At 43.5% G+C, this 22718-nt stretch overlaps 2 protein-coding genes across 4 annotated transcripts in view; one reads left to right on the plus strand and one right to left on the minus strand.

Annotated features, from left to right (window-relative positions):
• The first annotated feature begins 1127 nt into the window (after positions 1-1127).
• piwil1 (piwi-like RNA-mediated gene silencing 1) lies at positions 1128-11293 on the plus strand. Of its 3 annotated transcripts, none has more exons than XM_042337663.1 (21): positions 1128-1270; positions 3346-3457; positions 3627-3726; positions 4062-4190; positions 4583-4797; positions 5076-5197; positions 5283-5363; positions 5582-5779; positions 6111-6222; positions 6381-6504; positions 6600-6717; positions 6808-6922; positions 7649-7836; positions 8482-8554; positions 8878-9078; positions 9318-9421; positions 9562-9632; positions 9801-9951; positions 10058-10183; positions 10634-10781; positions 10899-11293. In XM_042337663.1, exons 2-21 carry the CDS (start codon positions 3389-3391, stop codon positions 11013-11015), a joined length of 2562 nt encoding a protein of 853 aa, XP_042193597.1. In that variant the 5' UTR covers positions 1128-1270; positions 3346-3388; the 3' UTR covers positions 11016-11293. The 3 variants fall into 3 exon arrangements, with proteins under 3 accessions (XP_042193597.1, XP_007906012.1, XP_042193596.1); XM_007907821.2 differs by lacking the exon at positions 1128-1270 and adding an exon at positions 1337-1474; XM_042337662.1 differs by lacking the exon at positions 1128-1270 and having other exon boundaries at positions 3007-3457.
• Positions 11294-15591: 4298 nt separating this feature from the next.
• Positions 15592-22718, minus strand: part of LOC103188019 (RIMS-binding protein 2) — a 53996-nt gene continuing 46869 nt past the window's right edge. Inside the window, 7 exon segments of the mRNA XM_007907824.2 lie at positions 15592-15920; positions 19413-19547; positions 19665-19736; positions 20314-20417; positions 21369-21434; positions 21714-21882; positions 22293-22477. Coding sequence (XP_007906015.2) covers positions 15738-15920; positions 19413-19547; positions 19665-19736; positions 20314-20417; positions 21369-21434; positions 21714-21882; positions 22293-22477 — 914 coding nt within the window. The 3' untranslated portion in view covers positions 15592-15737.

The following is a 22718-nucleotide window of genomic DNA, read 5'->3' on the forward strand; positions in this document are numbered from 1 at the left end:
CTGCTGTGAGTTGTTGTTGCTGCTGTGAGTTGTTGCTGCTGCTGCTGTGAGTTGTTGCTGCTGTGAGTTGTTGCTACTGCTGTGAGTTGTTGTTGTTGCTGCTGTGAGTTGTTGCTGCTGTGAGTTGTTGTTGCTGCTGTGAGTTGTTGTTGTTGTGAGTTGTTGCTGCTGTGAGTTGTTGCTGCTGTGAGTTGTTGTTGCTGCTGTGAGTTGTTGCTGCTGTGAGTTGTTGCTGCTGTGAGTTGTTGCTACTGCTGTGAGTTGTTGTTGTTGCTGCTGTGAGTTGTTGCTGCTGTGAGTTGTTGTTGCTGCTGTGAGTTGTTGTTGCTGCTGTGAGTTGTTGTTGCTGTGAGTTGTTGCTGCTATGAGTTGTTGCTGCTGTGAGTTGTTGCTGCTGCTGTGAGTTGTTGTTGCTGCTGTGAGTTGTTGTTGCTGCTGTGAGTTGTTGTTGCTGTGAGTTGTTGCTGCTGTGAGTTGTTGCTGCTGTGAGTTGTTGCTGCTATGAGTTGTTGCTGCTATGAGTTGTTGCTGCTGTGAGTTGTTGTTGTTGCTGCTGTGAGTTGTTGTTGTTGCTGCTGTGAGTTGTTGTTGCTGCTGCTGTGAGTTGTTGCTGCTGCTGTGAGTTGTTGCTGCTGTGAGTTGTTGTTGCTGCTGTGAGTTGTTGTTGCTGCTGTGAGTTGTTGCTGCTGTTGCTGTGAGTTGTTGTTGCTGCTGTGAGTTGTTGTTGTTGCTGCTGTGAGTTGTTGCTGCTGTTGCTGCTGTGAGTTGTTGTTGCTGCTGTGAGTTGTTGCTGCTGCTGTGAGTTGTTGTTGCTGCTGTGAGTTGTTGCTGCTGTGAGTTGTTGTTGCTGCTGTGAGTTGTTGCTGCTGTTGCTGTGAGTTGTTGTTGCTGCTGTGAGTTGTTGTTGCTGCTGTGAGTTGTTGTTGCTGCTGTGAGTTGTTGCTGCTGTGAGTTGTTGTTGTTGCTGTCGTTCTCCGCACGTGACGCTGAGCCCCATCACACGCGACGACCACGTGCTCCCGGCCACGCCTGCGCAGTGCGCACAGCAGCTGCGCTTCGCCTTCTCACACACACACACACACACACGCGCGCGTACGTACGTCGGTATATATATATATGTCTATAAACGCGCGCGCGACGTCTTCCTGCGCGAGCGCGAAATAGAGCCAACGGGTTGCCTCACCTTTTCGTTGAGAGAGAGAGAAAAAAATAACACAGACTCGTCACGGGGAACAGATTTACACACATATATATGTATATATATGTATATGTATGTATATAAAAAAAAACACGCGCGCAAGAGTCAGTTAGAAGCGGAGGGATACACGGCGTGGGTTTGAATATGCGCGGGTTGTGAGTGTGAGGCGGGAGGAGCCGCCGCCTCTGTGTGTGTGTGTGTGTGTGTGGTCTCTCTCTCTCTGTGTCTCTCTCTCTCTCTCTCTCTCTCTGTCAGGGCCGCTGTGGCACCGCGAGGGTAGTTTTTTTGCATTTTTTTAAAAAAAATAATTGTCTTGTTTGTGTGTTTTTTTTTATTTTATTCGGCGTCGTGTTTCGAGCGGCCATTCGCGGCGCCGCCTGGTCAGGGAAATCCGGTGGCCCATAATGGCGGTTTGAGGCCTCACTCCCCCCACACACACCCCTCACTCCTCACTCCTCACTCCCCCCCACACCCCTCACTCCTCACTCCCCCCCCACTCCTCCTCACTCCACCCACTCCTCACTCCCACTCCTCACTCCCCCCCCACTCCTCCTACTCCACCCCCATCCTCCTCACTCCACCCTCCACTCCTCCTCACTCCCCCCCACTCTCCTCACTCCACCCTCCACTCCTCCTCACTCCACCCCCCCCACTCCTCACTCCCACTCCTCACTCCCCCCCCACTCCTCCTCACTCCACCCTCCCACTCCTCCTCACTCCACCCTCCCACTCCTCCTCACTCCCCCCCCCCACTCCTCCTCACTCCACCCTCCCACTCCTCCTCACTCCACCCCCACTCCTCCTCACTCCCCCCCACTCCTCACTCCACCCTCCCACTCCTCCTCACTCCACCCTCCCACTCCTCCTCACTCCCCCCCACTCCTCCTCACTCCACCCTCCCACTCCTCCTCACTCCACCCCCCACTCCTCCTCACTCCCCCCCCCACTCCTCCTCACTCCCCCCCACACTCCTCCTCACTCCACCCCCTCACTCCCCTCCTCACTCCCCCCACTCCTCACTCCACCCCCCCACTCCTCACTCCACCCCCTCACTCCCCTCCTCACTCCCCCACTCCTCACTCCACCCCCCACTCCTCACTCCACCCCCCACTCCTCACTCCCCCCCACTCCTCACTCCACCCCCCCACTCCTCCTCACTCCCCCCCACACTCCTCCTCACTCCACCCCCCCACTCCTCCTCACTCCACCCCCCCACTCCTCACTCCCACTCCTCACTCCCCCCCACACTCCTCCTCACTCCACCCCCCCCACTCCTCACTCCCCCCCCACTCCTCACTCTCCCCACACTCCTCACTCCCCCCCCCACTCCTCACTCCCCTCCTCACTCCTCACTCCCCCCCCACTCCTCACTCCCCCCCACTCCTCACTCCCCCCACCCCAACCCCCGCCGCTCCTCACTTTACCCCCTCTCCCCACGCTCCCCATCCCCCCCCCCCCCACCTCTGGAGGGAGGGACGGGCGGGCGGATAAGCTGGGGGAGAAGTGGGAAGGAAGAAGAGAGGGGAAAGTGTGGGGGGGAGAAGAAGTGGAGGTTTGGGGGTGAGGGAGGGAGGGGGAGAGAAATGGGGAGGGAGGAGGGGAGGGAAAGCTGGAAGATGGGTGTAGTGGGAGACTTTTAAAAATTCTGATGTTAATAATCACAACATCAACAAAGTTACATTTATTAAGTGCCTTTCAACAGGAACAAATTATACTTTTATTGCGCCTTTCATTTCGGGAGGATGTCCCAAGGCGCCGGACAGTCGAGGGGTTTGGACCGGAGCAGGGGTTTGGGATTGGGAGGGTGGGTAGAGTGACTGAAGGCGCGGTCGGAGAGGAGGGTCTTGGCACGTGGCTTTAAGAAGGCAAGGGTGGGGCCAAGGCTTCAGCTTCATTTTTATGTGTACAGTTACAAAGCTCTTACCCTGTTGCGGAACGTGGCTTTAGTAACCCTGACCCATGTGGAAATCAGTCACGTTCCTAGTTTACTCTATTGGAAGCCCTGGCAATCTTCTGGGGTATGAATGCCGGTTAGGAAATGGCTGTCCAGTGCACTCACTTGCCTATTCATGTGTGTTGAGATACGTCAAATGCCCCGTCTTGTTTGTCTGTCAAAGTTACTGTACCTTGACCTCTAAATGTTTCAGATATTTGAGCACCAGAAGTGTGTGAGACGTCGAATTGCTAAAAATGACTGGAAGAGCACGGGCGCGGGCCAGAGGGAGGGCGAGGGTCCCTGAAGTTGGTGCTCCTGGGCCGGTGAGTTTGTCTGCTGTCTGTAGTTGCATGTGGTGAGATGTTCTTTTGTTTGCCCTGAAGACTGGTTTTCAGTAGAATAATGGAATGTCTTGTGGGGCTTTCTGTTGCAAGGCTTTCTGATGTATAAGACTACAGAAAAATATCAGAAAAGATTTGTTTTTGAAACTAGGCGCCCACTCCAATCCCAGCCACCGTTGTGGCAGTAGAGACCGAGCTTGTTGGTCGTGGACGGCAGCGAGGACCTCCTGGAACAGTGAGACGCAGAGATGGTGAGGATGTGATTAATGTGCAGAGCTGACTTAACAGCCTCTGTGTCCCTCCTCCCCTAAGTGTGAATGTCTGCTCTGACTGACTCGAGCCATAGTGTGCAGAGAAATTATTTCCTGCATGTAAAATTTAAAATCTGCTGCTTTCGTGCAAGCTTTGTTTTTTTTAAAAAAACAAATAGTGTGAGTTTCTGTTGGTTTTGGTCAACACCCTGCTTGCTGTTGGAGGGCATTTCTGCATTAAATAGCTTTGCAAGAATGTGGTTTAGTTTTATTTTGAGATAAGGAATAAGATGACGTATGCTATTTCTTTATTTTTGTTTCCTGAAAATGTGAAGAGAGCAAGGATGTGTCCGCTGGATTTAAGGAACTTACGTTAGCCGAGAGAGGCGGGCGTCGGCGTGACTTTCATGACCTTGGAGTTTACACCAGGAAAGCGATGGAGCACGTCAAGGATTCCAAAGCGGGTAATGGCAGTTTGGAGCTGGGGGAATGTGAAGTGGTGGTTAAGGGGTAGTGACTGGTACCCTTGAGGTAGCTTGTAATGATGATGACAAACCCTGTTTAGCCCATATCTGTGTCTCTACATTCAAGGTTCATTTTACCAGTTTTTCTTTAAATGGATAAGAGAAATGATCAAAAGTGACATTTCAAAACGTTAAAAAGCAGTTATCAAAACCATTAGGTTCCATATTGGAATAGTGGCTTTGAGCTCACCTAAAACTGCTGAGGGACCAGTATAAACCAAGACCACACCCTCCCTTTTTAAAGGAGAAGAGTAAGTATTTTAAAACTCGTTTATGTGTCCAGAGTTTAGTTGATGCTCCAGTGTATCTGATATTAAATCTTGTGTTTTCAGGTGTCTCTGGGAGTCTAATTCGTTTGGTCACAAACTATATTCGCCTAAACTCGCGGCCACAGTGGGCTCTGTATCAGTACCACGTGGACTATAAACCGCAAATGGAATCGAGACGCCTCCGTACTGCGCTGCTGTTCATGCATGACAAAATCCTTGGTAGAACTCGTGTTTTTGACGGTTGTATCTTATTTCTTCCCAAAAAACTGGAAAAGAAAGTAAGCATTTAAATCTCGAATAGTAGTGTTTGAAAATATCTTAATTTTGTGCTTTGGGGATGCTGCTAGAAACTGGATTGAACCTTGATTGATGTGGTTCAGGCCAACATCCCAACAATTTGAGACGAGGTTTCAGAGATCAAGGGAGGTAATGCACGAAATGGCAAAGCTTCAATGCTGCACACATTTAGAATTTCACGTATAACAAGTGGGTTAAAATGGATGAGAAACCTAATTTTCCAGTTGAAGTCCAATCTGATTTCTAAACTGCTGTTCAGGTCACTGAGCTGGTCAGCCTGACTCGCGATGGCCAGAATGTGGTGGTCACTGTTACTCTGACCAATGAGTTGCCTCCAACGTCTCCCACGTGTCTTCAGTTCTACAACATTGTGTTCAGAAGGTGAGTGACATCACTGCAACTTACTTATAGAGTTATTAGCTTTCAACTGATGCATGCTTGTGGTAATCTGTAATTGTTTCTCCAGACTGCTGAAGATCATGTCCTTGCAACAAATTGGCAGGAACTACTACAACCCTCAGGACCCTATTATGATTCCGCAGCACAGGTACACGTCACTACTCAACAACAATAACTTGGATTTATATAGCTCCCTCCACGCCGGACGGCGTCTCAGAGCGCTTTACAGTAACGGATCCCGGGATACTCTTCAGACATTAGCATCTAATTCGATTTTGTTCAAAGAAATCTATGGCGCTTAATCGTTTTTAAAGCGCTCTAGAAATTCCAAAATAACTCCAAAGATTGTACTTTTCCTTCCGGCAGAATCATGGTGTGGCCTGGCTACACCACCTCTATCCTGCAGTACGAGAGCAGCGTTATGCTGTGTGCCGACGTGAGTCACAAGATTCTGCGCAGTGAAACTGTGCTTGATGTCATGTACCAGTTGTACGAGCAGTTTGGCGAATATCGGTTTCAAGAGGCCTGCTCCAAGGAACTAGTAGGAGTGATTGTTCTCACCCGGTAAGGAATAATAGAGGCTGTTAAAACTTGGTAGGTTTGTGACCTGTAACATTTCCTGCAAATCATCTGAAGTGAGTGATGTTAGTAAGCTGCCTGCAGCTTTTCCGCTATATAATGCCTGGGGAATTGTGTGGGAATCTGGTGACAATTGAATCTGGTCAGGGTATACATAGCGTGCAAATCTGACCTGCTGGACAGAAACAGGACTGGTGCCAGCCAGGTAATAGATTAGTGTTTTAGGTAAGCTGAATGGCTCTGCTTTACCCCTTTCAGCATTCGTTTGTACATGACGTTACACAATCCTGTAGTAATCCATTTTACCGACTTCTAGGTACAACAACAAGACTTACCGAATTGATGACATTGATTGGATTCAGAATCCAAAGAACACCTTTAAAAAAGCAGATGGATCTGAAATTAGCTACGTGGACTATTACAAAAAGGTAAACAAATACTCCTGTGCTTTCCAGTGACAGGCAGGACAGAAGTTTTATAAGAACCATTCATTTCTGTATTTTTATAACCACATTGTGTTGGGGAATTGGCTTTTTGTGTGGTTTTTGGGGTGTACAGTATAACTGACATCCGTCTTTCTTGGCAGCAATACAGTACAGATATTACTGATCTGAACCAGCCAGTACTGATCAGTCAGCCCAAGCGACAAGGACCTCCTGGCATTACTTTGGGACCAATCTGCCTCATTCCTGAGCTCTGTTATCTTACAGGTAGTGGGACTTGAAAGACATCTAGTAGAGAATATAATGTATATCGTTGCTCTGTCTTAACTGCTATAAACTCCTGTTTGAATTTTTTAATCTAGGTATGACGGATAAAATGCGTTCTGATTTCAATGTCATGAGAGACCTCTCCATGCATACACGGCTGACACCAGAACAGCGGGAGCAACGGTTGGGAAGTTTCATGGACTACATTCAAAAGTAGGTGCTTGTCAACTCTGCTCTTTTACATAACCCAATGCATTTCAAGCTGTCGTGTTAATCAAACAACGTGTGTGTTTCTTTAAATAGGGATGATAATGTCCAGAAAGAACTCTCCGATTGGGGTCTCCAATTTGACTCCAAACTACTCTCAATGTCTGGACGCGTTGTTCCATCGGAGAAAATCCATCAAGGTGGAAAAATGGTAATGTGGGCAATAGAGTGTTTTTTTAAATCTACTTAACTGGAAAATCCCTTTTTTAAAAAAAAAAGGGTCACTCACTCCATGACTGTTTATGGGACACTGCTGTACACAATTGAATACCGCGTTTCGCCCACAAAATATAGTCAATTCACTTTACAGTATATTCTGTGAAGCGCTTTGAGATGTCTCAAAAGTGCAATAAGGCGCTACATCAAATGCAAGGATTATTATATTATAAAATCGGTTGTGAGGCTAAGAATGGGATAGACATGTTCACCCCTCTGATTGATTATTGATGTTCCTACTCAGAGCACCGACTTGGGATAGCTCCACATTTTGAAGTGTGCAGATGATTGGCTCCTGAGGTCTTTTTCCATTGAAGTATCATTTGTAACGCTCAAAGCTTTTCTGCCAAATGACCAATTTGGGCATTAACGGGAAATTTGTAGCCTTTGGAGACATTGCACATGTGAACAAAATGAGGTAGTAAGTACATTAGACAAGGGAGAGGATATGGAGGTAAAGGTGGCATGAGGTGGTTTGACATGAAGCACATCAGGAGAAACTTAAAATTTTCTCTTGGAATCCGCACAGCATTCTTGCCTGTTCCCAGAGGCCAAGAGATCTGCTTGCTCTTCACTGACTGCAGTTGGAAGTGGTGAGGTGTAGGAAGGAGTTGTATTAAACTGTTTTGCTCTCAGTTCCTGAGTCTGGTTACTTTTCCAGTTTGACTACAATCCTCAAGTAGCAGAGTGGTCCAGAGAAACCAGAGGAACTCGCCTGATTAATCCCATTCCATTGGAGAACTGGGTGATGGTTTTTATTCGCAGGAATGTTGATGTTGCCAGGAGCCTTTTGAATACTCTGGGCAAAGTAGTAAATGCAATGGGCATTAGGATGGAGAAACCACTGATGTGAGTAACTTAATTTCATTAGATCCCTGACTAGTTTGAGTCTTTAGTTTTTAACCTGTGTGAGAGGAAGGATATAATCTAATTGTTAATTCTTTGTAATGATTTGCCAGACTGCACTGCTGCCTATCCCAGAGAGGATCGATTTCAAGATCCTCACCCATGTATTCAAGTCCCTGCACTCCTCTGCACCCCCCTACCTCTCTGACCTCTCTCCTCAAAACAGTACCCGTTGCCTTCGTTCCTCCGGGTCTGGCCTCCTCGCCCCCCCCCCCCCCCCCCAAGTCCTCCGCTCCACCCTTGGCAACCGTGCCTTCAGCCACTATGCCCTGAGGCTCTGGAGCTGCCTTCCTCACTCCCTCCCTCTCTTCCCATTTTCAGGTCTCTGCTGAAGACCTTTCTTTTCGCCCGCGCCTTTGATCACCTTCCTTCCCCCTCCACTTGGCTCGGTTCCAGGATCCGTTACTGTAAAACGCTCTGAGACGCCGTCCAGCGTGGAGGGCGCTATATAAATCAAGTTGTTGTTGTTAATTCCTAGTTTTCTTTTATTACTGTGATATTGGGGAGGTTGTGTGCTCTGCTTCCTGGGAGCTTTGATTTCTGCTGCCATTGCTCCTCTGTTAAGATGTCTTTTTTTATCGAATGCAGGATTGAAGTTGATGACCGCAGTGAGGCATTCCTAAAGGCCTTGCAGACCAATGTTACTCAGAGGACAAGAATGGTAAAGAATGTTATATGGCAGTAAAGCCCCAACATCTCAGTCATTGAATAGAAATTCTGATAACCTTGGGTGTAGGGAGCAATGGGTAAGGGAGTGAAGGAATTGATACAGGCCTCATCTTTAATACTTGGTGTGTAGTGTGTTAATGTTTGACATGGTTATTAAAATCCATTGCACTGGTTCCCAGCAGGTAGTGAGTTAAAGGTAAGTCGTGGGTTGTTGTTGACCAAAGGCGTAGTCAAAGGAATATGTTTTCAGGAGGATTTTTGAAGGCCGAGAAAGGATTGAGCAAAATTTCAAGTCCGTGCATTTTCTCTTGGCAGGTTGTGTGCATTCTTCCATCCAACCGCAAAGACAAGTACGATACAATCAAGAAGTTCTTATGTGTGGAATGTCCTACTCCCAGCCAGTGTGTGGTTGCTCGCACCTTGAGCAAACCGCAGGCGCTGATGGCCATTGCCACCAAAATTGCTTTACAAATAAACTGTAAGATGGGCGGTGAACTGTGGAGTGTTGAGATACCAGTAAGTATCTCAATCGGTTGTTACATGACCTAAGATTCTCTCTGTTCCTTCCAGCTCCCTAATTGTGTTTACAAGAAGATATAAGGGTTCTTTTTTGTTCTTTTGGAATCGGCTGCAGGTTTAGGTTGGATTGTGTGGGAAGAGGTCCTGTGAATGCATTTCATAGCCACGTCTAGAATCTAACTTTATGTGATCTGAGCTGTGGCTCAGTGTTTATTCTGTCGATGTTTGTTTGGCAGCTCAAACAGCTGATGGTGGTTGGTATCGACATCTACCATGATAATGCTGCGGGAAGGAAATCCATCGCGGGGTTTGTGGCCAGCCTTAACGAGGCAGTAACCAGGTGAGCTCCAATACCATCATCATGTCACGTGGTGGGGACTTATAGCAATGACCCAAAAGAATCCATTTTATGGTTGAGTCTTAAATTTGTTGAGGAAGTCATCCTGATGTTCATTTAGTATTTATTTTTCTTTGGTTTAGGTGGTTCTCTCGCTGTATTATTCAAGAGCGAGGACAGGAGCTTGTGGATGGACTGAAAGTTTGCTTGCAAGGTATTTTGGCTGAAATCTGACTGAAGTCTATAAGGCATATCGTGGTCACTCCCTCACTTGAACTCCCTAATCCCATTGTCCTGTTCTTCCCTACTCATTGTTCTATGCTGACAAGCTGAATCTGGAATCTCTTATGATACTCTTCATTGAACTTCTTTGCCTTCTCAGCTGCTCTGAAGGCCTGGTACGCACAGAATAATTGCCTGCCTGCGCGTATCATTGTATATCGTGATGGGGTTGGTGATGGTCAGCTGAATACGGTGGTAAATTATGAAGTTCCACAGCTGCTGGACTGTTTGAAAAACCTTGGTGACTACAAGTAAGACGAGCAAATGATCTGTAAAATACATAACCAAATAAAAATGTCATTAAGGTGATATTTTGTAATATTCTGCTTCATGTTGGTTGTGACCGTTCCTTTCTAGCCCGAAGCTGTCTGTGATTGTTGTAAAGAAGCGTGTAAATGCTCGTTTCTTCTCTCGTTCCGGGGGGCGGCTGCAGAACCCACCACCTGGCACCATCATTGATACAGAGGTCACCAGACCAGAATGGTAAATAGTAATATTCCTTGCATTTGATATAGCGCCTTATCACGTTTTCTGGTCATCTCAAAGCACTTGGCACATTAAGCTCTGTGTCTCTCTCTCTCTCTCTCTCTCTCTTGTTTCCTGTTGCCGAGCCTTCACCTGGCCTTTGTATTCATGTCGCTCTCTGCTTTATAATGTAACATTCTGGGAAAATTCTTAATTCAGACTTTATTATGAATCTGTTCCTTCATTGTGGAAAGTGCTTGAAAGCTAAGTTTGCCACTGCAATTTACTTTTATATAGCCTTTCAAATTGAGAGAACATCTCAAACCGCTTCAATCAGTAACATGCCTGAAATGCACCTAAAATTCAGTTGAAAAATGTTAAGGCTGAAAAATTCAAGTTGCTTTTGTTCAATATTTTTTTTGGACCTTTTGACGTCTTAAGTCTTAAATCTCTCTCCTCTCATCTCAGGTATGACTTCTACATTGTGAGCCAATCAGTGAGAGTTGGTACAGTTACACCAACTCACTATAATGTTGTGTACGACAGCAGCAATCTGAAACCCGATTACATGCAGCGGCTCACCTACAAGATGTGCCACATGTACTACAACTGGCCTGTGAGTAATGAGTGTCTTATCCATCCAGTTATGGGTTGATAGGTCATAATGCCTCTTCTGTTGACCTTCATATTTGTGTGGTATAAATGCACTAAGCGATTTTCTTTTGTTTCACAGGGTGTGATCCGTGTGCCTGCTCCCTGCCAGTATGCCCACAAGTTGGCATTCCTAGTCGGGCAGAGCATTCACCGCGAACCCAGTCTGGCGCTGGCAGGCCAGCTGTTTTATCTGTAACAGGACAAGTCTCCCGTCTCTCTCTCTCTCTCTCTTTATAAGGCCGGTTTGTAAAATGTGCTTTTCTTTTGAACCAGTAAATATGCGTGTGCAAACTTGGAATGCTGAAGGGTCAGTGGTATATGAGTGGAAGTTACCTTGTTTAGAATAGACTGGGTATATTTTGTAGTTTAGATGACCTTTGTTTCCTAAATCGATAGTCGGTACTTTCACTGAATATTATAGTTTTGTTCTGAAAATTTGATAGTGAATTCATTTTCCCCCCACCCCACCAAAAAAAAACTTTGCTCTTATGAATGTCATGAAATACTCTTGTGAGCCTCTGCCACTTGCCTATTATTCTACATGGCTAAGGCTCTGCTAATTCAAATGTTTGGAGGCGGGGGAGAGAGAGAAGGGAGAGAAGGTAGCTACGGTTGAACCCAATCGCAGTCCTTGCCTGATGTCCAATTGCGGATCCTGCAGACAGCACAGGATAGAGATCAGGCAAATTCAACTGATATTATTGTCTTAATTGTCCTTGATATAAAGCAGAGGTGAAATGCATCCCAAAACCTAGATTTATGCCCACCTTTGAGTCAAAATATTGTCATTTAATTATGGTATATGTGTTGGCTTTTATGGAGGGAGAAATGTTGGATTAGTGTTTTTTTAAAACATACCTACTGGCTCCTGATCAACTTCCTGTAACTACTACATAATGTAAAATCATTAGAGCATTAATTGTGGCCTCTTCAATCTCCAGTTAATTATGCTGACTGATGAACCTGTGCAAATATCTAGCATTTAACTTGGTTCTTGGTAGCTTTTTATTCTTCCCTAGTCTAAAAGGTGCTATACAAATGTATGTTGTTATTTCAGAAACATTTTCTAGAATTGTCTTTACTGGGAACTGAGACGTTACCAGAGGAAGCTGCAGCTTGTACCTTTCAGTGTCTTGACTCTAGGAATGAGAAAATGCCAAAAATAGTAATTAAGGAGCCATCCTTTAGAAATCATTTTGGATTATGTCACGAGGACCTGTGTAATTTTCCATTTCATCAGTCAGTGTATTGGTCACTGTCCTGATTGCTGTGGAAGAACAAATAAACCTCTAAGGAGCAGTGATTTAGGGGCATTATTACCAGAGGTTGGGAGACTTGCCCAACCATATTTTCAGGATTTTTTTTGCAAAATCTATTTTTCTTCTCCCACCTGCATTATTATGAAATATTTGCGTGTGAGTGCTTTGATATTCAAACCATTATTTTCAGGTGTAACAGTACAGTGACAAAACAACAATCACATTTTTAGTATTTTCATTTTATTTGGAGGAAAATGTACAACTACTTCGGAAGTCGGGGAGCTGACATTTTGTTTGTGAAGCAAAATGTTCTTTAAAAATATTAAGTGAAGCAGTTGATGAATTTGTATTAATACTACTTTTGGTTAAATGTAATGGTAATATTTCACCATTTGACAAATAACTGCTGTGTGAAGCAATCAATTGGAGTCCTGTTTCTGCTGGAGACTGATGGCCACCTGTTAAGACTAATGTGCAGTGTGAAGCAAAAAATTCAATTGTTTCTGGGCACGATTCCATGAGATGTACTTTTCAGATGTTTTTTTCCCAAATTTCAGAGCATCATGTTAGTGAGTGGTGTTCTGTCAACAGTTGAGACTTGTGCACCTTGAGGTATTCCAAACCTCTGAACGCGACCGGAACAAGTAAGATTTGTCACTGCTGATCAATCTAGTGCTTCCCGACTTGACAAATTGCTTCTTATTACAGCCACTAGCAACAGGGATATGTTTTTCAGTTTTAATTTCACTTTGCATCAGCTTTGCCTATGCTGCAAAGTGAGATGGATTGACTTTCAAACATCACTTTCATCATAGTTGTGGCAAATTGTCTCCAAAGTGTGATTTGCTTCTGGTGCAAATTAGGAGCACAATAAAGATAGGGATATTAACTACTCCTCCCCCCCCCCCACCCCATAACTAACTAGATGTTGTGAAACTTCCTGCACAAAGATCCTTTTGCTCAGTGAAGTGTAAGATGATGTGCTGCCTGTATTTAAGATGAAGAAATAATAATACTTGCATTTGATATAGTGTCTTATATCAAGCGTTTCACAGAATATATTGTAAAGTGAATTGACTGCATATTTTGTGGGTGAAACACGGCAGCCAATTGCGCACAGCAGTGTCCCACAAACAGTTGTGGATTGAGTAACCAAATTATTATTATTTTGGTTTTTTGAAGGGATTACTATCCCCGGAAAAGCGATCTGCCAATCGACTAACAACTGGGTTCTTACTTACTGCTAGGTAAACAGGTGTGTGCAGTAAGGAAATTTGCTCATTGTTTCTGCCTGGGAATCAAACCCAGGTCTTCTCACTTGTGAGGCGAGTGCTCTAACCACATGAACACTTAGAATTGCTGCAGACACAGAAATAGACCATTTTAGTCAAGTCTTGACTGTATTTTTTTCTCTCTGCAGTACCACCCTTAAAATAACTTGTGGACGATGATTTAAGTAATTTGGTAAAGAAATTAACTTGTCCTGCTTTGCTGGTTAATTTGTAAATTGTTCTGTTTCTTCTCTGATGTAGTCTTGTCATTAAAGAAGCATCAATGCAATTGTGCTGTCAGTATTTCTAATCTCGGAGGCTGAGCACAGTGCAGCTCCATTCTCCTGCTCTGTCTTGCCTTCAGGGCTGTGGTTAAGTAACCTGATATGAGAACTGGGTTAGCCATTAAAGTAAAATGCAATTTAAGTTGTTTTGTTTATGTAAAGCAACCCTCCGAGGGATGAAAATGCACTCTTGGAGGGGATGAAAGAAAGGTGCTGAAAAGTGTATTGGTGAATGACATGCAAATAGAAGTGGAACATTACAGGAACGATCCAAGGATGTCATCCTTTAGCCTGAGGTGCCTTTTGTTTATTGAAGGGCTCCAGTCACCTGAAGTGAAAGAATAATAAGGATTAGTGAAACTAAAGATAAATAAACTTATATTTAATTAAAACTTCTCAAGTTTTGATGAGGCTGGTATTGTTGTCACAGTTCCAGCCTTTGCTTGAATTACAGAAAGCAGGTGAGGGAATCGATGAACAAATTGCACCTCAGTGATGCACAAGTGAAATGTTGCAAAAGTAAACAATGATCTATTTGTGGTAAAGACATTTTTAGTTATATTTGGGACAGATTTCCAAATGACAGTAGTTTTACAAATGCCTCTAAATTAATATTAAAAGCATATCAATCATGGATAGTAGATGTTAGCTCCATCTAGTAATCAGACCACTCAGACTTAATTACCTATTTACTAATATAAACATCCCTATTTAATCACTGTTACAGCTGCTTTCCATATCTGGAGGGGGAAATGTTGATGTGATAATTATCACATTCTGCATTCCCTATAACTTTATTTTAAAAATCATTACTTGTTATATACAACTGTCTTAAGAGCTTGCAGTGATGCACATACATTTTAATAAATATGCTGATGTATTGTGCTAATGATTGCTAAATGTTATCACTAACACATGTAATTGTTCAAAGGAAATTCACTTGTCCTGATCACAGATTCCGCATTGAGGTTTGGACTAGTGGAAATGTTTGCAGACATCAAGTTCAAAGGATGGGATGTGGAACATTTTTAAAAAAAAAAACAAATTTCTACAAAATATCAAATCATTTATTTATAAAAATTAGTTTTTACACGTGGATAAATTTACACATGCACACACTGACATGATCATGTTACCACAAACAGTAAAGGCTGGGTAGCTCCTCAGTGAGAATAGCATGTGAAGACAGCACTATGTTACAGTACTTTACACTGTCTGATTGTTGTCACAATCTGGGGCAGGGAATTGGTCAATTGTAAGATTTTTACAAAAAGAAAGGCAGTCTGTAAATCATGTATATAAACAGTAAAAACAAGAATTTACAAATGGTCAGGTACAAAAGAGCAACACTTCAATGTTTCTCATCACTAAAATAAAGGTATGTATGAAATTTCCTTTGGCTGATTAATGTCCGGCTGTGTTGATCCCATATCCCTAACGTTTCCGAGTGTTAAGATGACACCCCTTTTTGAATGTGATACAGTACATTAAATCAGCCAGCCAATGCTTACAAAGCTCTGTGTTTAAAACCACTTGTGAGATGCGATTCAAAACGATTCATGGGGACCATATGCCATAAATCTATGCTGGTATGCAATGAATTATAGATCAGAAGTACATTTCACTTATTAAAGGTTTTTGTCACTTTCGCAAAGTTTGCATGCCATTATCAAGAACATATACCAATTTAACCACAACTGATACAAAATATACATTTAGAAGGGGTGCATGCAAGTTCTTGTGTGTTTATAAAATGTATTTTAACAAAGAAAATGGGTCACCAGGTATCTTGCACTTCAATGTAATACTGAATTTCATTCCTGTTGATAAACGATGAGTTTACAGGCACGCAGGGTGGAGGGGAAACATCTGACATTTACCCAAAGAGGCGACACAACACTTCACAGTTTTGAATAAATGGCTTTCAGTGGAAAGAGGAATAAGAACACACAGTACGTACATACAATGTAGATTTTCTCCATTACTGGACAACATAGAAGTACTTTTATCATTGTGCATTTGTAAGGCAAAGCAGTGAAGGCTGGTTCATACACCAATTTTAACAGGACGGTGGAAGTGTATGGTAATCATGAATACACAAAATTCACTTCACTCCACCCAGCTTTTTCAGGAGTTTCTTTCCTTTTGATAACAGTCCCCTTTTCTTTTTTGCAGACATATCTCTGGCCCTGCCCGCACTCCCTGCTGCTGTGGCGGATCCAGCATGATGGTGATGGTGAGGAACAGTTGGAGATGGAGCCCTTCTTGAAGCATTTTCAGCAGTGACCTAGTGTGCATATCATTTGATTAGTTTTTTGTGAAGTGGAATTTTGTCAAAAGGATAAAATGAAAACCAGAAGCTGCACAAGGATTGTAGAATACATAAAAAGGACAAGTGTGACTCGGTTACAGCACAAAATACTTCACACCTGAAGATACCATAGATTTTTTTGGTCTAATGCACTTGACAGCTAAGCTGAACGTGGCAACCTGTGTGCTGCATAAGGAAAAACGAACATGATTTCTTGAAAGAAAGGATGTTCCCCAAACAGATCAAATGGCTTTCTACAGTAGTGACATGAATTCACATGCCTTCCCGATGTGAAAGCAGTTTGTTGTTGACCTGTCGTTGATCAAAATAGTAAATAAGATCACTCTATGATGTCAAATTGAAATTATGCAGCAGAGGAAAATGTTAGAAAAGGTAAATTTGCTATTAAGTTATTTGAACTCATTTTATAGCTGCTTTAGGGAGATTGCTGTGTGCAAATTGACTGCTGCGTTCACCTACAAATACTACGCTTTAAAAGTCCCGAGAAGTGCTGTGAGACGTCTCAAATGATGTGATAGATTTATTATTGTTATAGAATTTTCAGAAGATTAATTTTAGGGGAAAAAAATGTCTTACAGTCGTGCCAAAGCGTTTACAGGCTCAGCTGCATTAGACGTACTCAGGGCAGTGCTATAGGTATCTTCAGTTGTTCACTTACGTGACGGTTACAGTGCGTTTATTAAGGTGTGAAATGAACACTCTTCTTCTGTTCCAGCAAGATGAGCAAAGAAACAAAACAGAAAAGTTTGCAATGATGATATTGAAATGGAAAATCAACCCACTCTCCCCTCCCACCCAACATTCAAACATCATTACACATAAGACATTCCCAGAAACATGTACGGTTGAATAGAATTTAAACAGCGTTACATTTCAAAGATCAGTACAGAGTGTAGAGTTTTTGTGCAATAATAAAACGTTCATTCACTAATTTCCATTTGTGGATGTCTTTTTTTAATAAAACAATCAGCAGCTCAACATATATAAACAGCCAAAGGGGACGAGTAACCTGACAGTCTTGGTGCTTGTTTGAGAGTCTACAAACCTGCAAACATGGGAAATCATGCATTTTGCTTCATTTATATTCAGTTTTTAAACCACCAACAAATATCCATTATTTGCAAAAGTTGGGAAATAATCTTCCAGCTAACAGAGACCGACAAGCCACATATTGTTCCAAGTCTTGTCCATATTTGGCGGTTTGTTGAATGCAATACGTGCTTTGTTCATTGCCCCCAAAGTGAGATGGGGGGGATTTACATTACATTTGCAAAAGTCTTCGTATTTCAGTAATTTATACTCCTGATTTTCTCCTGTCCTTTTGTGGAGACACTGATTCGTGATGTTTTAAAGGAAACCAGAGACCTGAAATTCCACCCAGTCTTAGCCTGTGAGACCATGTTTCAAAATTGAAGACAGCACAGAATTGCAGAAAGTGATTAAATTCATTCTTAATCAGTTATTTTTAAGAACTTATGCAAAACTGGCTGTAAAATCGAGGCTGAGTTTCACTCGTGAGCCCAGACAATGCGTGGACTAGTGGATTATTGGATATAACAAATGACAATTCAGTGCTGACACTATACATCTAATACAGTTTCCTTCCACCACAGCAAGTGGAAATAGCAGCTTAAAATATAAATCTTACTTTAACATGCGCTAGATTTTCAAGAAACCTCTTGGACATATACCGTACTGTGGTTGAAAAATGGGGCACTTGTAAAGCAGAGGTCACCGCTAATTGCAATTAAAATTACGCTGTCCACTGCCAAATGATGTTTGGGCATAGTTTGCTGGTAACTATTGGCTTGTCATCACTTCCTTTCTGGCGATTCAACAGCCAAATTTAGCTTCAGGTAGGAATGTAAAACACAGGTAATTAATACCTGAAACTGCATTAGCACAGTGACTTCTGATTTGCGTTTGCCACAGTTTCCACACCACTGAAGGGTGTTCCAGACCGACCATTCATAATGTGGAAATATTAAGATAAAGTACTGATAATGCTGGTTTAAAAAACAAGCCTTTTAAACATGAATTGATATTTCACTCGTGAACTATTTGTGAATAAGTTTGAGCCTGAATTTTTAAGAGGCTGCAAATGGCAATGGGTTGGTTGGTGTCTGCAAGCAGATCGCAACAGTCTTGGCACCAGCAAAAGGTAATCATAGTAATTGTGGGTCCTTTACGTCTAGTTATATTTAAAGTAAATTATTGTGAAGCAGACTTTCTCATAAATAATATTTCTGAAGGAAATAGTTTTAGAAAAGTCTAAATGACTCAATAAATGAACTGCTTTCACTCCATAAAATGCTTCGAAATCACAAGCACTTCACAAGTACCTAATACATTGTGATTCAAGTATTTTCAAATTCTATGGATATTTTGGAGAAATGACTGCACCCTGACCACAGCTATTACACCTTGCATCACTGCAACCTCCTGCGTCCACGGTTGTCTAAATCGTAGACTAATTGATAGCTTTTAATTCACTCTGAGCCTTTCTTTATCGATCTTCCTGACCCTTTCTCCTCTCAAAATATCATCCAGAAATTGCTCAATCCCGTGCGAGTACAGGGATCCTCACAAAGCAGCAATTTAATGCAGGCCCTGAGCATATATACACTGACTGGTTTATGAATGGGTTTGGGGGAAGAGCAGAGGAATGGGATTAGAATAGAGAACTTCAATGGGGAAGCTTAGCTAATTGTACAACCATTTGTGTTATAACCTTTTCTTACTCCTAGAAGTGGATTGTTACATAGCATGAAAGAACGCAATGGAGTGGGGGTGGTAGGTAGCAATAAGGTACAGAAGAGGGCACGTGAACAAACCAGAAAAAAAAAATGGCAATCTTGTAAAGAAGAACACAGTTGCTTAGTTTTATTTCAGTTTGTCAATGTATTTTAGATCCAAGCAAAGAGTATGTTTTGGTGACAAAGGGCACTCACTCCCCAAGTTTGTGTGGCAGCATTTCCGACCTTTTAAGAATTCTCTTTAGCGTCTCCAGTTCAGACAGTCACAAAGATGCTTTGTGATGTTAGCTACTGAACGAACAGAGGTCTGATCTGCCTGAGCTGCTCTACCACCTCCTGGTCAGCTATGGAGGGAAAATGGGAGGCCACAGTCAGTATGTAGCCTGGGTGGGTCAGTGTGTAGCGATGCGCACACACTTATCCACCGAGGAAAAAGAATCTGCGAGTTTGATTGTTTTCATTTAAATTCAGGAGAAAATTGCTTTTGACCGGATGTCTTTCACCAAAAAAAAGGAGGTATTTATGGTGAAAATTGGTAAAAACAGCCCTTAAAGGCCGTTTTTCGCAAACAATAATACCAAAAATACAAAAATTAAGTGCAGGACAGCACTCGTCGGGTGATGCAAATGCTGAACACGATATCAGTTCATAATATTTATCCGCTCACAATAAATCAGGATAAAATACTTGCCCTTTTCCCTTTTGCTCGCATTGGTGTATCATGAGAGTATCTGGATGGTGCCTCAGAGAGATAGACCTCAACATCATCAGGCACTTCTTCCAGAAAGTTTGAAGGGACGAGACCTTTCTGACCATTAATTTCTCCCTGCAAACCAGTCACATCATATCTCTATCAGCACCGGCATCCAATTAAAGTCAATCCATTCCAACGACACGTTCTATATTCGAAAGCCACTCCAGCAGCTTAAAAAAAAACACTTACGTAATAAAATCCATCTTCATCCAGCTCTCCCCACACAGTGATGATGTCTCCAGCACAGAATGTTAGCTCAGCCTGAAGTTGCAAAATAAGGGAAAATATTGATTGTTTTTAATATCGCCACATTTCCTCAAGTCAGTTTACTCAGCAGTTTGGAGGAGGAGGGTTGCTGAATTGAATCTATTAGTGTCTAGGAGAAAGGGGAGCCACGACGTACCACAGCAACCGGTTGAAGAGTAGCATTGACAGAGTGCTGAGAATATTAACTGCTGATGTTCTCCACTTAGCAACAGGCCAGGGGAAACCCGAAAGAGGGAAAGGATAACTAAGTGGGAGAGAAATGAAATGCAGAATATAAAGCGTTTCTTCTCGTGAGCAGTATCACATTAAAACATCACGTTATGCTTCTCAGGCAATTACTGTCACCAGTCGTGTTTCTGTAGACCAACGTGGCAGCTATTTGTACCAGCAAAGGCCCCACACAAAGCCGTGAGCTAAGCAAGAAAAGTAACAGCTTGCCTGAGGTTGAAGCATAAATGCGTTTTATTGTCCGAGCTCAGCAACACCAAAAAAAAAATGAACTTAGAATGGCGTCACGTGTCAAATGCAATCTGTAATTTCACTGAAATTTGGGCACTTATTAAATCGTTACCTCCACATCGACATTGGGGGAGCTTTCCCGTGGGTCATAGTCGTACAGAGCAACCATCCTCCGTGTAGCGATGGAGTGCTGTCTGCTACTCCGCCTGTTCCTCTCTGCCATCAATTGTAAAATAGAAATGCAGATGTTTAATATTGTGTATATATTATATATGTGTGTGTATGTATTTTTATTTGTAGATGAAAGCCACTGGGCTCAATTCCCCTCCCTAAAACTTATCCAATAATAATAATACTTGCACTTGATATAGCGCCTTATCATGTCTTCGAGACGTCTGAAAAGCGCTTCACAGGATACACTGTTAAGTGTGGTGACTGTGTGTTTTGCGGGCGAAACTTGGAGCAAACACTTCCAATTTGAGCCCATGTGCAATTGCTCTGGGGGCTGCACTGGGGTGGGGGGGGAAATAATTGGACATTTCTTCTATTAAACGGTATCACATCAAAACATCTCGATATGCTTCTCAGGCAATTACTATCACCTGTAGTAAGTAGTGTGTGAGAGTTCTGGAATAGCTGAGCACCGTCCCGTGGGTAGAATAAAAGCCCGAACCAGAGGGGGGAAAGGCTAGCACTCCCCACAGATCTTTACGTTCGGGGTAAATCATTTGAAGGGTTGGTCTGATTCGGTGAAGAGTTCGTTTCTGGTGTTTATTATGAAGGGAGCAGATTGCAGTGGATATTGTGATTAAAAACCGGCTTCACTGCATCAACCTGCTTTTTAATTGAGTCCAGTGTCTTGGCTTTCACCACCTTTCCTGCCAACCTGTTGCAGTGCACGTGCAAAAGCTGTCTGTGTTCACTACCTTTCACTTGATGTAAGCGAGAAAAAAANTATGAAACCAGTGGAATAGATACAGAGGAAGAGTAACTGCAAATGAGGAACTGAAGGAAAAGAAGGAACTGATTTATTTTACGTAGAAGATGGTGTTTGTTAGCCAGAAAAGAAAAAAAAAAGACTCGTCACTTCAGCAGCCCACACCAAGTCAGCGCACTCTCAAAAGACACGTATCAAAAACACGTCGATCGGTGTGTGGTTTCACAGACCTCGTTTAGACTTTCGGGACCTGCGGTTTACAGAGCGGGAGCTCTCTTTGTAACGATCACAGTTGACTTCAGGAAAGGGAGGCGTACAGACAAAGAGAAGAAGAAGGAGAAGAAGGTGAAGCATAGCTGAGGATGTCTAGGACACCCTGTTCTCGGTATTAATGTACAGTTAACAAGGATTCACAGTGAACTAGAGGATGGTGTGGATTCAGATGGGAACAGGCTCATACATAAAAACCACCTATCCAATGATCCAATGTAAATCTAAAGTACACTGCACCTAAAGACTGCAATCAGTCGCAAACTAAAGCACAAACTGTGGAGGTAATGGGGCTGAAATAGTACCGATCTTCTCCACCGGAGTGTTGAGTGGCAGGAAGCCTTGTCTCAGGAACTGCTCGAGCATCTCCTCGTCTTCGGTTTGGATTTCTGACACCATGTTACACGGAATCAGGCCGAACCTTGCACTGGTCTCTCCATGGTAAAACCCATCGGCGTCTTTGTCTCCGTGAACCTGCGGAACAACAGACCCGTTCGTTTAGGCTGGAGCCCGTTTCACTACCAATAGATCAACAACAATACAATACAAAATTACGTTTACACAGCGGCTTTCACGTCGCGAGGACGTCCCAAGAAGCTGGACGGTCAGGAATTTGGAACAAAACTTGTGCTTATACAGCAGGCCTCACGCCGGGTAGAGTCCCAGAGCGCTTGATGTTGGCGGAGCACTATACCGAGCCGGGGGGGGGGGGGGGGGGGGGGGGGGGAGGAGGGAGGTGACTGTAGGCACGGTCGAAGAGGAAGGTCCTCATGGCGCCAATCACAAGGCACGAACGTGGGTCAAATTCCCCACAATTACACTTAAATTCTGATCTTGAATTTCAACGCAAAGCGGTCTAAGACGAGGTGAAATTTCAGGCCGACCTTGATGATCTCGCCCTCCTTGAAGGCAAGCTCCTCTTCCGCTGCGTCGGGATTTGGAGACATCGATAACGGGTCATAGTCAAAAAGAGCGACAAAGATCCTGGGTGGCAGGTCCTCACTGCCGGCATCGGGTTCGGATTCCTCATAAAGTTCCGGGGAGAGGTGCTCGCGGGCACAGTATCGATCTGCGGGACGAGATAATAGCGGAATAAATTATGGGCAGAACGAGCATAAAAGTAACTAGTGCAAAACTGAAATGGCGACAGACTGATCGAGGTCTGAACAAAATGACTCTGGACTCTTCCATGAAACGAAATGAAAATTTCTCGACAGCAGAAGGCGCTTGATTGAAGCTGCAACCCATCATTAAAATCAGGAAACTGCATTTCTACGTAGAGGCTACCTTAACAATCTGCCTAAGAAGGT

This window comes from Callorhinchus milii, unplaced genomic scaffold (genome assembly GCF_018977255.1).
Source record: "Callorhinchus milii isolate IMCB2004 unplaced genomic scaffold, IMCB_Cmil_1.0 Scaffold8, whole genome shotgun sequence".
Taxonomy (NCBI): Eukaryota; Metazoa; Chordata; class Chondrichthyes; order Chimaeriformes; family Callorhinchidae; genus Callorhinchus; species Callorhinchus milii.